Here is a 14,260-nt window from a genome sequence, read left to right as displayed (position 1 = left end):
AAATATTCATGTTCTGTGTTTTGCTCTGTCTAGAAACATCCTGGATGTGTGTTTAGCTCCTCAGGTATATGAAGCAAAGCCTTTCTTAAGGCATATGTCAAAGCTGGTAGAGAACAGTTGAGAGACTACAGCAAGGGAGAAGTTTTGCCTATGGGACATATGTATCACTGCCATTGCTATTTTTCCAGTGAACTTGGTGCAATTTTGCCACTGCTCTGCTACATGGTATTGAAATTCCTGAAATCATCAGATGTGTTTCAGTCATTATTGACAGCATGGAATTGTTGAAAGAGTCTGCAGAAGCTAGCAGAGAGGTTGTAAAGTAATCATTTCTGAATGTGTACCTTCTTACCTATAATGCTTATGAACTTTTGTTGTCTTACTATGGCAACTTAAATGTCATTACTGTTTGACTGTCTTGTGAATTTGCATGTTTTGTTACTTTATACACTATTATTAACATTTTTGTATGTTTTAATTAAGTTTTCTACACATGTCCATACTTACGGTACTAGAACATTATAGTTGAGTAACTCTGAGTTTGACTAAAAGGTCCTTTCCCATTTCAGGGAAAGATGAGGTTAAAAGCTGACTGTTCTAAACCTTTGAAATAAGTTTTCTGTTTTCTAGGTCATCTAATACTTTATTTAAAAGAACTCCACCATCTAATTTAGGCGTAGTGCTTGCTTTGAATGCATTGTGTGCATGTGAAAATCTTCTGTGTATCTCTTAAGTTGTAAACTGCAGCTAAATTTGCATTTTTGTCATATGTTTTGCAGCATTACCACTTCATGGGGGAAAAAAAAATGCCCTAAACTTTTCTCCTTGTGTATAAATTGAATGGAATTAGAAGTTGAACAAGCAACCTTAAAAATAAAGGAAAAAATAACGTTTTGCAAGTATTTATTTTTAGTAATTGCCAAACTGTCTTATAATATAGCTTTACATATGTGTGGGTTTTGCCTGATAGTAGCCCCCAGTCTACATCTATTAAATAGATAAACATTGAAAAATACTGTATAATTCATTTTTAATAAACACATCACATATCATTATTGTAGGGAAAAAGATCTTGCAGATGCTCTAGAAGAAGGAGGCTGTGATCTTGAAACTGTGAGAAACATCATTCAAGGAAGGCAATTACCTGCTGATCTGAGGGCCAAAGTCTGGAAGGTAAATATGAGCTTAAGAAGCAGGAAGTACTTGAAGTTGTGTTTGATTTGAGGTAAATGATTTAATTACCAGGCATCTCTACAGAAGAGTAGTACTGGGATTTTAATACACGTGTATGTTGATTCACGTTTAGAGTATTCCTCTTTCTTGAGTTAAATTACTGAGTTCAGTAATTGCATAACTACAAAAGGACACTAAAATGTTAGAGGGTTTTCTGTTTTTGTTTTCAGATTGCACTTAATGTTGTAGGAAAGGGGGACAGCCTAGCATCCTGGGATGGCTCTTTAGACCTGCATGAACAGAGTATAATTCATAAGGATTGCCAAGAGCTAATTGGTAAGTTCAATTACATTTAGATCGCTTATGTGAAAGCTTCTGTATTCTCAGTTGTCTTAGGGTTTTGTTATTTGGATTAAATAACCTGAATTACATTTACATTTTGGAGGAGGCTTTGAGGAGGAAGATGAGAGAGCAGAGAAAATGAGTAAGAAATAATAAGAAAACAGTAGTATCTTATCTGTATTCTTGACCCTGGGATGGGTGACATCATGGAAGTTTAAAGTATTAGCTTGTAAATGATAGATTGCAGGGTTGGAAAGCTTCAGGAGCTGAAAAAGTTGACGTTTTTTTCCAAACTCTGTCTTTTAAACCAGGCATTCTTTCTATAGTGTCCTTCCAAGTTTTTAATTGTGTAATGACTGATTCTTAGTTCTAAAAGCTGATGTAGCACCAAAATGCATTTAACCTTTAAGAGAAGAAAATATTAAACATTTTGGACTTTAAAGACTGTTTTTAAGAAGGGTATTTTTTTAATAGCATTTTCAGCAAAAATGAAAGGTGGTGTTTGTGAAAGCAAGATTCTTCCAGGACGTTGGAAATAATATTCCAGTATGTCTGTAAGGAGCTGCCACAAGATCTAGTTGTCAGCTCATTGCAAAAATGGCCAAATCCCTGACACTATGCAACAGCATTAATATTGGTGATCAGATGATGGAGTCAATGCTGACTCATAAATTAGAATACTACTTCTTGTGTCATCAACAAGAGACTCTTCTATTTAACCCATCATGCTTTAATTTGTTCTTGCACAATTGAAAGTTAAGGATGAGAATGTAGTTATTGCATGCATACGTACCTACCACTTTTAAAATGCAGTTCTACATTTTCTAGCTCTAAAATCTAGTAGGGCGCTTTTTCCTACTCTCTTTGTCCCGCAGAGGAAAGGAGGGGAAAAATTTCTACTGTGTTATTTAGTCACAGTGTCTTTTCAGGAGAGATGGCAAAACACCCCAATTAGTATTCATAACAAAAAAAAAAAAAGGCACTTCAATGTCTGTTAGTTCTCATTTTGTCTTTATTGGCAAATGTTTTGTAATATGTAAAAATATTAAACTGATTAGAGTAACAGATGTAAAGTTAGTTCAGAATGAAGGTTATATAGAGATTGCAGTTTTGGGTTGGATTAAATCTGTTTCAATGTTTTAGCAGAGCAAGTAGTCTCCAAATTTAAAGTAAATCTACAGATGGCATTTGATTTTTATGTACTGTTTAATTTTCCTGAGAGGTAGAAGAAAGGAAATGCCAAATATTGACTGGCTTTGATGGGAAAGTATTAAAGATTTCTGTAATAAAAACTTTATTAACTGTAATGAGGCTCATGGGCTGCTTGTAATTGAGAGGGAAAAATGTTCACTAGAAATTTAATGCCACTGCATTAATGTAGTGTGTAGGCATCTCTTGCTTCCATCCCAGATGTAAGAATATTATTCCTTCTTTTATTGTAAGTCATTTAGCTACAGTAGAATTGACATAATCTGGATAGATTAAAATAAAAATATATATGTAATATATAATTTGTACATATATTTAATATTTGAGTTTTCATTTTAAAAAATCTTGAGAGGTGTTAATATTAAAAGTAAAAATTGTATGAACTTACATTAAAGTCTCGTTTCACTACAATCTGTGTAATAAATACTGGTATATTTAACTGTAAGTAAGCAAAGTAGTTCTTTCATCACATGGAGGAAGGCATAATTTGGGGTATGGTACTGACAGGCTTCAGTATGTCTTAGATTCATTGCCTCAGGTGAGGTGGATGCCAGTGCTTTTCCTGAGGTGTTGTCAGCCTTTTAAGAGTCTATGCAGAAAGATGCTTTGGAACTAATGAAAATCTAAGCTTTGTGTATATATCCAATTCAATAATGACAGTATTTAAGAAGTGTTTAGCTTGCTACCTTAATTATAGAACTGGTTTTGTACCATTTTTTTGAGGCAGTTTTCGTGCAAATGCAATAATGTAAGTTATGGATTCATAATTTGTTTGTCATTAAATACTTAAAGTACTTTTTGGTACCTTACAACATTTGTTAAGAGTTTGAAACAATATACTACATTATGTCAAAGTTTTTATGTTCATGGTTAGTGTATCTTTTGATTAGCAACAGTACCAAATCAAATTTAAAAGCCAGGTGTAGTTATAAGTAATCAAGTAATTTCTCTTTTTATAGTTACACTAACAAGCATAGAATCACAGAATGGTTTGGGTTGGAAGGGACCTTAAAGCTCATCTAGTTCCAACCCCCCTGCCACAGGCAGGGACACCTCCCACTAGACCAGGTTGCTCAAAGCCCCATCCAGCCTGGCCTTGGACACTGCCAGGGAGGGGGCAGCCACAGCTTCTTTGGGCAGCCTGTGCCAGTGTCTCACCACCCTCACAGTAAAGAACTTCTTCCTAATAGCTAATCTAGATCTCCCCTCTTTCAGTTTGAAACCGCCACCTCTTGTCCTATCACTTGACTTGCTGATCAAGAGTCCCTCCCCATCAACCTTAAACTTGAACTATTATTAGGAAAATGACTTTGAAGCAGAGATTAAAAATGTGATTTATATGTTAATACTAAAATTTAGGTCTGTAAGCCTAGCTGATTTCAAACTACTGATTTTCATATATTTGCCTGATAGTGGGCTTTCGAGGAATTGGGGGTGTGGATTGTGGGTTGATCTGTGTTGAAATTCAAATGAATTTGTTGTAGAGTTGAGCTTGAGTTATGTGCTGAGCACATCAAATAGGAATAGAAGAGGGACATTCTGTGCATTCAAAGAATCTACCTCTTTGTTACATTTAGATCCTGGAAACCTCAAATTTCTTTTGTCCTGTTGTTGTGATATTTAAAGGCCATATACTACTGGGGTTATAAAATCACTTGTATTTTGATGCCTTTCTGTAAGGGTTTGTTCCAAGCTGCTAGGTTTTTTGTTTGTTTTTGTTATGTTCTTTTTTCAAGAAGTCCTTAATGGTGCAATTGTTCTATGAAATAAACTCATTCTATTTCTTTGAAAGGCCTTTAATACAGTTTATGTTGCTGTGTCTATTTCAGACCAGTTGTCAGTGCCAGAAGAGAAGTCAGTATTACTTTTGGATATTGAGTCCGTTATTACTTTTTATTGTAAATCACGCAATGTTAAATACAGTTCTTGCCTCGGCTGGATACATCTACTCAGACCTCTGGTGCACCTTTGTTTGCCACGCAGTGATTTGTACAACTGCTTTTATGCTATCATGAATAAATTCATTCCAAGGTAAAACTCTTTTTTTTCCTGTGTACTATTTTTATTGGCATTAAAAAGTATTTTCTGAAAGGATATGCATGTTAGTTTCAGCTAGAAATAGCACTGTTTGTAGAAAAGTGGTCAGATTCCTTCATGTGACAATACATTAAACCATCTTTCAATACCTGTTGGTTTAAAGTCCAAGAGATGATTGAGTTGGTTTAAGATGTGAAGAGTTAGCATGTGACCAATGTAGACTCAATGTGCCTTTTAAAGAACAACTGTCATTTCATTTCCTGCAATATAGAAAATATTTGTTTAGGAAGCATCTAATTCACATCTTTTATGTGAAAGCATTTTTTCCTTCCTTTCCTAGCATTTTTGATATCTAAAATGCTTCAATCCTTGTCACTTCAAAGTACTTTATAAGCACTAATTGAGTCTCAAAACCTCTTTAGAAGTAGTAGTTGATATTTTTCCTGTATTCTACTGTGTTGGGGCTGAAATTATTTTAAATTGTTAGATTTTATTTTTTAATTAAAAATATGAGAATGCGGCTTTTCATACTGTTATGTAGGTGTTCTCACTAAAATAATTTTTTATTTATGTTGGAGTAGCACCATGACACCCCAGCAATGCTACAGGGTCTTCTGGTTAAGCCTTTGAAATAATACCTGGATAGTCTACAATTAAAGATCTTAGTCTGATTCTCTGGAGAGGAGATTCCAGCCCAGCTACTGGATGTGTACCTGTAATATGAAAAGTGTGTGTTTGGTGTTGTGGCAGGAAACATTTGTTGGTCCTGTCACTTGACTCAGCTTGTGTTTGTTTCTGATTTAAAATACTGTTGGGCCTTACAAACTGTTTGGGGATAGTGGCATCATGGTCACATAACTCATGTAGTTGCAGCCATAGGAAGCTTTCAGGGTGTCTAGTATTTGAATTTCTCTGTAAGGATCTAGGTGGTGTTTCAATGAGATGCAGACTGTTTTCTCTTCCCACACACACACACACACAGAGACAGACAGACACACACACGCACACACACCCCCCAATGGGAGAATGAAAGGCATAGAAAGGCAATTTATAGTAGACTTCTAAATTCTGATTGGGTCTATTTGGTCTCAATTTGGCTTTTGACTGCTGGACCATGATTACTATTTGATAAAAGTTTAATTTTTAACTTTTTGCTAATTTTGTTTTTTAAATCGTACACTTTTTATTCACATTTTATTATGTTTTGTAACTATCATGAAATATTTATTGGGCATTTGTTCCAAGAAAATCTTGACTACAAGAATGCTAATGTACAGCATAATCTGTTGGACCATATTGTATCTTGGATTTTTTTTTTTTTGAAAGAGCAAGCCAAAGGAGGAATAAGGAAAAAAAAAAATATAGGCTGTTTTAGATGAGGGAAGTTTTCCTATTTTTTGCTTGGAAACACTGTTACTCTCAAGGCTTTTGGTATACAGTATCCTGTGGATACCTACCTGTCTTTACCTCCTGCCTTTCCCCTAGAATGATGAGTTTTCTGAACTATACAAAATGAACAAACAGTTAATATGGAAGTCTTGTGGCATTAGTATTCTTTGTTTGGGCCATAATTAGAAGAAAACACCATCTTAAAATATGCAGTTGAATAGACAATTATTTGTGTGAGAGCTTGTAAGGTAGTAACCTAACTAAAAAGATGCAAGTGGATAATGGAAGTATGTGTTATCCCAAGGACCATGTGAGAAAAAGTGCATTACATCTGTTTACACTACATCAATGTTACCTCTAACAGAGGATAGAAAATAGCTTCATTTTGGGGGGGTTAAAAAAAAATCCCCCCAAAACAACAACAAGCCACCCTCTCCTAAAGTAAAATGTAGGTTAGTTTTGAGGGCAATTTATTGCTGTTTAGCTAAACCTTTTTTTAATTGTTTTTGCCTTGCTTTTGTTTTTTAACAGTCCTTCAAATGACTGGACCTGCTTTTAGCCTGAGAAGTAATGGATAGATATAGGAATTCATAATTTTTTGTTGGGTTTTTTGGGGGTGGTTTTTGTTTGATTCTTGGTTGTTTTGTTTTGTTTTTTTTAAACTGGTATTTGTTAAGTGTTGATTACTATGATCAGTACCAGAAGTAAAAAATTACTGAGAAAACAATTAAGAAAAATGTCTAAACAAGGTTGTTCCACTGTCAGTAGAAATGTGGAAAAATTCTTTTTAAAGTTATTTTTGAGTATATATCCATTCTTGATGTTAAAAGGTGGTAAAGAATGACTGACTAGAATAATTGACCATATTAACCATTCACAGAAAGTAATTTGCAAGTCTAGATTCTTATGCTAAATTAATGAATAGAACATTTTTCTTCTTTTCACACTTTTTGTCCTGTTAACTTAATGGGAAGTCAGAGTTTGTGTGGCAATTTCAAAAAAGAATCCCCGCGTGTGATTTGCTGTGAATGTTTCCATTTCACCACCATAGACATACCCTTGTTTAAGAAAGTTAGGCTGATAATTGTGTTTGGAGATCTGTATGTCAAGTTTCCTATAAGTTTACTTAAGTTTTTTAACACTTAAGATTTGTTCTTTAATGTCTTTAAACAACTGATTCTTCATTTTAAATATTCTTTTATTTCCTGCTTGATGAATTGACATTTAATTGTTATTCATGTATGAAATAAGCATCTTTTAAGTTTCCTTTGGCTGTCATATTAGAGTGGTGGGGTTTTTTTTAATTCTATTTTTGGTTAACACCACTGATACCATGGTAGCCTTGTTTTTATATGTAAATCTGTTTTAAATATTTATGTATTATATTGGCACTATTACATTCTTTCTTCTGCCTTATTAATATAGTGGGCTTTCGGTGTTTGTGAGGTGTTTTTGTTGTTTTGGTTTTTCTTTCGCTCTTGAGGCAAGTTGACTTCATGATCAGTCCCTGTGAATTAAAAGAACAATAGAGGAAATTACATAATCACAACTAATAAAGAACTGCTACTGTAAGTCTGACAACTGGAATATTACGAGGGGGTTTATGATTATTTTCACTGCTACTTTTTAGGGATTGTTTTATGAAGGGAAGACCATTTCATCTATTTAGACTGCTGCTTCAGTACCATGAGCCTGAACTCTGCTCCTTTCTTGATACTAAGAAGATGACTCCAGACTCATATGCACTCAACTGGGTAATAAAGTGAAAGTAGGGAAACATAATGAAAAATAAATTTCTGTTAAAATTCAAGTAAATGTTGCCAGCTTATAGAAGAGTAGTACAAGAGATTACAACTGCATATATTGAACTAAATCGCATGTTTGGCTTTTTGTGTTCAGTTGTTTAACATAAAGTATGAGATCTTGTTAACATGACATTACTGGATGTTAATTGAGCCACTGGTGTTAGGAGCTACTTGGAATAAGTAAGAATGGGAGAAACTGACATACTCAAAAAGAAACTTGTTAGTTTTTATAGTGAGCAGCTGTATGGTTGTAGATATGGATAAACATCAGCTTAACAGATCTCTTAAAGTCAAATTACTAATAGTTTTAAAAAACTCTGTGCTAATAGATATATTTGACTGCCTCATAAGATGCTATGTCTTTTAGAGTTTAGGCACGTATACTTTACGACTCCAAGAATTGGCTATTTCCTCCTCACCTTAACTTCAATACTGCCTGGAGTTGAGGGCAGTTATAAAGATGCTTTCCTCAATCACTACTTTATGAAGTTTGTGTAGCGGCACTACAACATAAAGCAGCAAAATTGTCATGTTTCAATGCTACTTAGTATATGCAGTACAAAATCATGATGTGTTGCTTGCAGAGGTAAAGTCGTTATGACTTGTGAACTCTTCTAGGCTGTTCTTTCACACCCACTTGCTTTGTAATATTTTTTGTAACTCTATTACTTTCAGTTAAAGAAATAAGACTGAAACAAATTATTAAACTGCAAGGTTTGTATTTATGGTTTTGGTTTTTTTTAAATTTTTTTAGGCTGCTACCAGTTTTAGTACTAAAATGTGTCCAGGAAGAATTTCCATATTCTCAAAATCTGCCTTTTGCCTGTCATCAGTTTTCAAAAGAGGAATCTTGGGTCTTTTTTTTACTACTGAATCTCCCTTTTTTTGTAATATATATTTTTTCTTAGAAAAATACAAACTTCTTTTAAGTCATTTATTAACAGTTTAGTGGTTCATTAGGAAAAAATCTTCCCTTTGAAAGGAGGTAGGGAATTGAGCTAGTGTAGCTGCCAGTCCTGTTGTCATGCTTTCTGGTGTACAATCTTAAGCCTCATCTTATATTATGAGACTACATTAAAATTCCTTGTTTCATTTGTCAAAAAGCTTAGTCTATATAGAGATATTTCTAATGTGTAGAAATACATAAGCAAGATTTGAAAACTTGTCATTGCCTTGTTGTTCGGGGACGTTTCATCTTCAGTTGCATTTGATTCTGAATTGGATAGATCTTCTTACCTTTTGTTATAAAGTTATACTAGGAAGTGTTGAAATATTCTATGATAGTGTTTAAAAACAGATAGTGAGCTTTTGAAAGCTGTAGCTCTGATACAGAATCTGTTTGCATTGCCAAGTTCGGGAAGACCCCAGTGAAGCCAGCTGGTATTTGAGTTATACACAATACATTTGAGTTAGGTGTGATTGCAAATATTATCTGGCATGTATGAAGAGAAGTTCCTACCTGTTCTTTTATCTGTTTTGAACTTTGCATATCAGAGAGGATGTATTTTTAAATGGGAACAGCAAAGTTTGTTAAATGGTAATGAAAATATTCTGTTGCTTGCGAATGTTTAATTACTCAGCCATAAAGCATCATAATGTAATGTTAAATGACATTGTCAAACTAATGTACAACCATGTTCAATTAGCTTAGTTCTACTGTGAAAAATGGAAAGAATGTTGTTTGCAGAATCCTTTCAAAGTCCTACTTGCTAAGCTAGTTCAGTAAATACATTCTCTTATTACTGTCCTGTTGGTATAATAGGTATTTAGCAGTGACTGTGAGCTAAACAGTATTCCAGCCTGATTGTGTTATCTCTGGTTGAATTTGCAAGGCTGACAATGTACAGCAGAGTTTGCCTTCACACTAGGCGTGTTTATTCAGAGATGACCTGTAGCATTACTGCATTCTTTCCATAAAAATTGTTTCTGAGGATAGAACCATCCTTCAATACGTGGTACAGATGTATGTTTTAACATAATTTTGTTTGGTTTATTTTCTTTTAGATATCTTGTATCTGTTAAAAATGTTATCTTCATAAGATTGTTCCTGGTTATTGCTTTTTCTCACACTTTTTCCAAATTTTTAGCTTGGAAGCCTCTTCTCATATTACTGTTCAGCTGAAGTCACTCAGGCGATATGGGATGGGTATCTACAACAAGCAGATCCATTCTTTATTTATTTCTTGATGTTAATCATCCTTGTCAATGCAAAGTAAGTGTATAGTTAATCCTTTGGAACATGCCTTGCAGACACAGTTTTAATCCACTTTTGTTTCATTTTGGTTTTACTGACTTAATCTATGCCTGTGACTTTACTGTTTTCAGAGACGTTATCTTAGCACAAGAATCAGATAAAGAAGAAATGATAAGTAAGTAATTCTCTTACATAGATGCTAGCAGAATATTTACCATGTAGTATAATCTGACTTTATTATAATTTTTAATTACTAAATAACTGAATTATTTGATTATTTCCCTGTGGTTATCTCACTAATGAATCCCCTCACCCACTAATTCCTTTGCTCTTTTGCTGCATCACATTTGTCCTGTCCTTAACATTCTTTTCTTGCATTTCCTTTTAGCACCCCACACCTAGTTTTATACTTCAGTTTGGAGTACTTGAAACAATCACCATTTCTAAGCCCAAAGCAGCAGCTTTCAAATCCTTCTTTAAATCTACTGCACTTGTATTTTCCAGATTATTATCTTTATATGCACTTGATTTGAGCCTAATTCATTGTTCTTCTTTTACCCACTTTGATTTTTATAGACGTTACACTGACTTTCTTGAGACTGTTTCACCTGCCTTTGTATTTTTTTTTTACATGGCGTAATACAGTATAATTCATCGTCTCCTAGTAGTTAAAAATGAGGGTTCTTGGAATTTTGTGTCTTTGCCATACATTGCAGAACTACACCCTTGTACCATCCAGGACATAAAACAGTATTGCTGATTAAGTATTCTGTTTTAGAGGATTCTCTTGGTCATCCCTCTTCAGAAAAGGCAGCTGACTTAGTACAGCTAACTTACAACTTAGTACAGCTGATTTACAACTGAAAGCTAAAACTGTACAGAGGTAAGAGTGTGGTAAAAAATAATTTGCATAGAAGGTTTGAACTTCTAGCAAATAGCTTAGGTTTCCTATGGATAAGGAGTGTTTCCTGATTCTTTTCTTTCCACCTGGAGAGAGAATCAGCATTCATGTTTAATCAATAAACTCAATTGTTATGCCTTATAAAAAATAAGTTGTTTTATGATGTGAAAAGATGTATGGTGCTTCTTTTCTACGTCTGAAATAATGGTGCACTTATGTTGTTTGTATATCTCAGAATTCTTAGAAACTTCACCAGCCAATCTCAATTTAGAGGATATAGAAGATCTCTTCTCTTTGGCACAATATTACTGTAGCAAAACTCCAGCTTCTTTCAGGAAGGTAATACAAAGTAATTTTGAACTTTTTTTGGTGACTGACTAAGCTCCTGCTGACCGTAACTTTGAATATTTCAGTGCAGTGTTTTTTTAAACAATTTTTTCATGTTGTTAACTCTGGTTGAAAGATAAGAAGGTTAAGCGAAACATGTTAGAGAGAAGCTTCCCTGCAAAATTTTCACTTCATGGCTGATGACCTTGTTTTGCAAACCACGTTGTGGTAAGAACTGATGAAGCAAAAATGCCATACTGACACAATTGCGCAGCAATCCTAGCTGTATTTGCAACACCAAACGGGAAAAAATCACTTACTAGAGATAAAGCTGTCATCACCTGCACTGTTGTTGCAGTTCTTCCTTACTCAAGATATCTGACTTCAGTGAATTCATGAAACAAAAGTAACTGATAGTCATTGCCTTTGGCTTGGTACTTTTTCCGATGTGTGTAGGCAGGTAATGTGAGAGGGTTTTTTGGGGGCAGGGGGGAAACCCACCACAACCAAAAAAAACCCCAAAAACCACGGATATCTCATCATGTTGGCATGATCAGAGTGGTGAACAAGTGTGTTTGTAATGGAAGTTCAGGCCTTAGCATGATTCTCAGAAAGAATTTCAGTTCATCAAACATTTCTTAACTATACGGACAAGATACCTGTGTAGTGGCCTTAAAGTTTGTGACATGGTAGATATAGTTTTGCTTTAAGCCTTAAGCCTTCACATGTAAAGATGATGGATTTAGTTAACTTTTTTTCCTTCTTGCCTTATTAGGACAACCACAGTCTTTTTGGCAGCAGCTTGCTGGGCCTCAAAGATGATGACACAGACTTGAGCCAGGCTCTCTGTCTAGCAGTTTCTGTGTCTGAGATTCTTCAAGCAAATCAGCAACAAGGAGTCAGTATACTGCATTACTCTTCCCCTCCCCGCCCCCAGCCCTTCTCTTGTCTAGAAAAGGAAGAGAGTCACTTAGTACTTTGTGTATCACAAATATTTTTAAGTGCGAACAAGACACTATTTCACTATTTCAGGAAAAAGTATTCTTGTCTTGAAGTTTTTTCCCTTGTAAATGATCTCCTGACTGCAATGCATTTGTGCTGTACCAACTAGAGATACAGTGCAGGGGAGCTTAATACAGCTGATTTGAATCTGAGTAGTGGGAGCTTAAAGTGATATGTCACTAATTTGAATTCCTTTCCAAATGGAGGTATTGTAGAGGAAAATTTAAAACCCACTACTCAGTACCTTTGAGAAGAATGCCATTATGAAATATCTGTCTTTTGTCAGTGAAAGGTTTAAACAAAAAAGAAAATTGATTCAAGCTATTTCTGTGGTAGTTAATTGCAGACGTACTTATATGCAGGGTCTTCACTTAGAGTATTTAAGACCAATATATGGATATCAGTGTAGCTAAGTTACAGTGTTTCTTACCGATTACTGGCTTTCTGTAGCAGTTTCCAGGCCCCAGTTTCATCCTGCATACTGTTGTGGCTTTTTTTTCCCCCTAGTCCAAGTAAAGTTAAGCGTCTGTGTATATCCTGTTGAAGTTGGTGGGATATAAAGCTATCCTTATGTGCTGTGCTGAGTAATAATGAACTGTTGGATTGGGACTTCAGAGTTCTCCCTTCCAATGTCTTGTTGATGTGTGGCCTCACACGCACTGTATTTCCTCTCAATAGAGGTGAAATTACACTGTGTATATTGCACTTGGGAAATCACTGTTAGAATACTGTTAGTGGTCTGGTAACTGTAGAAGTTCAGATAAGTCAAATGAAACAATATTTTCCAATAGCTCTTAGCCGCTTTGAGGGGTTCCTGTAGTATCAGAATTAGTATTAAAATGTAATTGAATTATGTTCTTTCCCATCAATGATTATGCAATTTTAAAATTTTGTAACAGGCAAAATCTCTATCTTTCAGGATGGAGTAAGGTTCTTTGTAGTGGATTGTCGTCCTGCAGAGCAATACAATGCTGGGCATTTGTCAACAGCATTCCATTTAGACTCGGATTTGGTTTGTATGCTTTTTGCTTCTTTATTGATTTTTTTCTTTTTTTTTTTTTTGAATCCTAAGTTAAATAGGAGAGAGAAATGTCTGTCTTGTTGTAACGGGTCTGTGTGGCAAGGGTTTGGTAACAGGGGGGATTACAGGGGTGGCTTCTGTATGAAGTTGCTAGAAGTTTCCCCTATGTCAGATACAGCCAATGCCAGCCGGCTTTAAGACGGACCCACTGCTGGCCAAGGCCGAGCCAATCAGCGACAGTGGTTTCGCCTCTGTGATAACGTATTTAAGAGAATGAAAATGTTGTTGCGCAGCAGTAATTGCAGCGAGTGAGAGGAGTGAGAATATGTGAGAGAGACATTCTGCAGACACCAAGGTCAGTGAAGAAGGAGGGGGAGGAGATGCTCCAGGCGCCGGAGCAGCGATTCCCCTACAGCCTGTGGTGAAGACCATGGTGAGGCAGCCTGTCCCCTGCAGCCCATGGGCGGTGGAGCAGATGACTGCCTACACCCCGTGGAGGGCCCCCACGCCAGAGTAGGTGGATACCTGAAGGAAGCTGGGAACCTGTGGGAAGCCTGCACTGGAGCAGGCTCCTGGCAGGACCTGTGGTCCGTGCAGAAAGAGAGAAGCCCACACTGGAGCAGGTTTGCTGCCAGAGACCCCATGAGGGGGGCTCATGCTGGAGCAGTTTGTTCCTGAAGGACTGCACCCCACGAAGGAGACCCACGCTGGAGCAGTTCATGAAGAACTGAACCCGTGGGAAGACTCACGCTGGAGAAGTCATGGAGGACCTTCTCCCGTGAGGGGGACCCCACATTCGAGCAAGGGAAACATGTGAGGAATCCTCCCCCTGAGGAGGAAGGAGCGTCAGAAAACATCAT

The 14,260-nt window shown here is 35.9% G+C and overlaps 1 protein-coding gene across 3 annotated transcripts in view; it reads left to right on the top strand.

Moving 5' to 3' along the window:
• Positions 1-14,260, top strand: part of TBC1D23 (TBC1 domain family member 23) — a 36,791-nt gene that overhangs the window by 7,264 nt on the left and 15,267 nt on the right. For 2 of the 3 annotated variants that reach the window (XM_086478177.1, XM_086478164.1), the window contains exons 2-10: positions 1,062-1,173; positions 1,404-1,509; positions 4,554-4,755; positions 7,781-7,904; positions 10,043-10,167; positions 10,281-10,324; positions 11,286-11,389; positions 12,153-12,275; positions 13,299-13,391. In XM_086478177.1, the coding sequence (XP_086334303.1) occupies positions 1,062-1,173; positions 1,404-1,509; positions 4,554-4,755; positions 7,781-7,904; positions 10,043-10,167; positions 10,281-10,324; positions 11,286-11,389; positions 12,153-12,275; positions 13,299-13,391 (1,033 nt within the window). Of the gene's footprint in view, positions 1-1,061; positions 1,174-1,403; positions 1,510-4,553; positions 4,756-7,780; positions 7,905-10,042; positions 10,168-10,280; positions 10,325-11,285; positions 11,390-12,152; positions 12,280-13,278; positions 13,392-14,260 lie in introns of all 3 variants that reach the window. The other variant, XM_086478170.1, reaches the window with a different exon arrangement.

The sequence above is a fragment of the Leptosomus discolor genome, chromosome 1, assembly GCF_034619465.1.
Source record: "Leptosomus discolor isolate bLepDis1 chromosome 1, bLepDis1.hap2, whole genome shotgun sequence".
NCBI lineage: Eukaryota > Metazoa > Chordata > Aves > Leptosomiformes > Leptosomidae > Leptosomus > Leptosomus discolor.
This window is presented reverse-complemented; position numbering and strand designations above follow the sequence as displayed.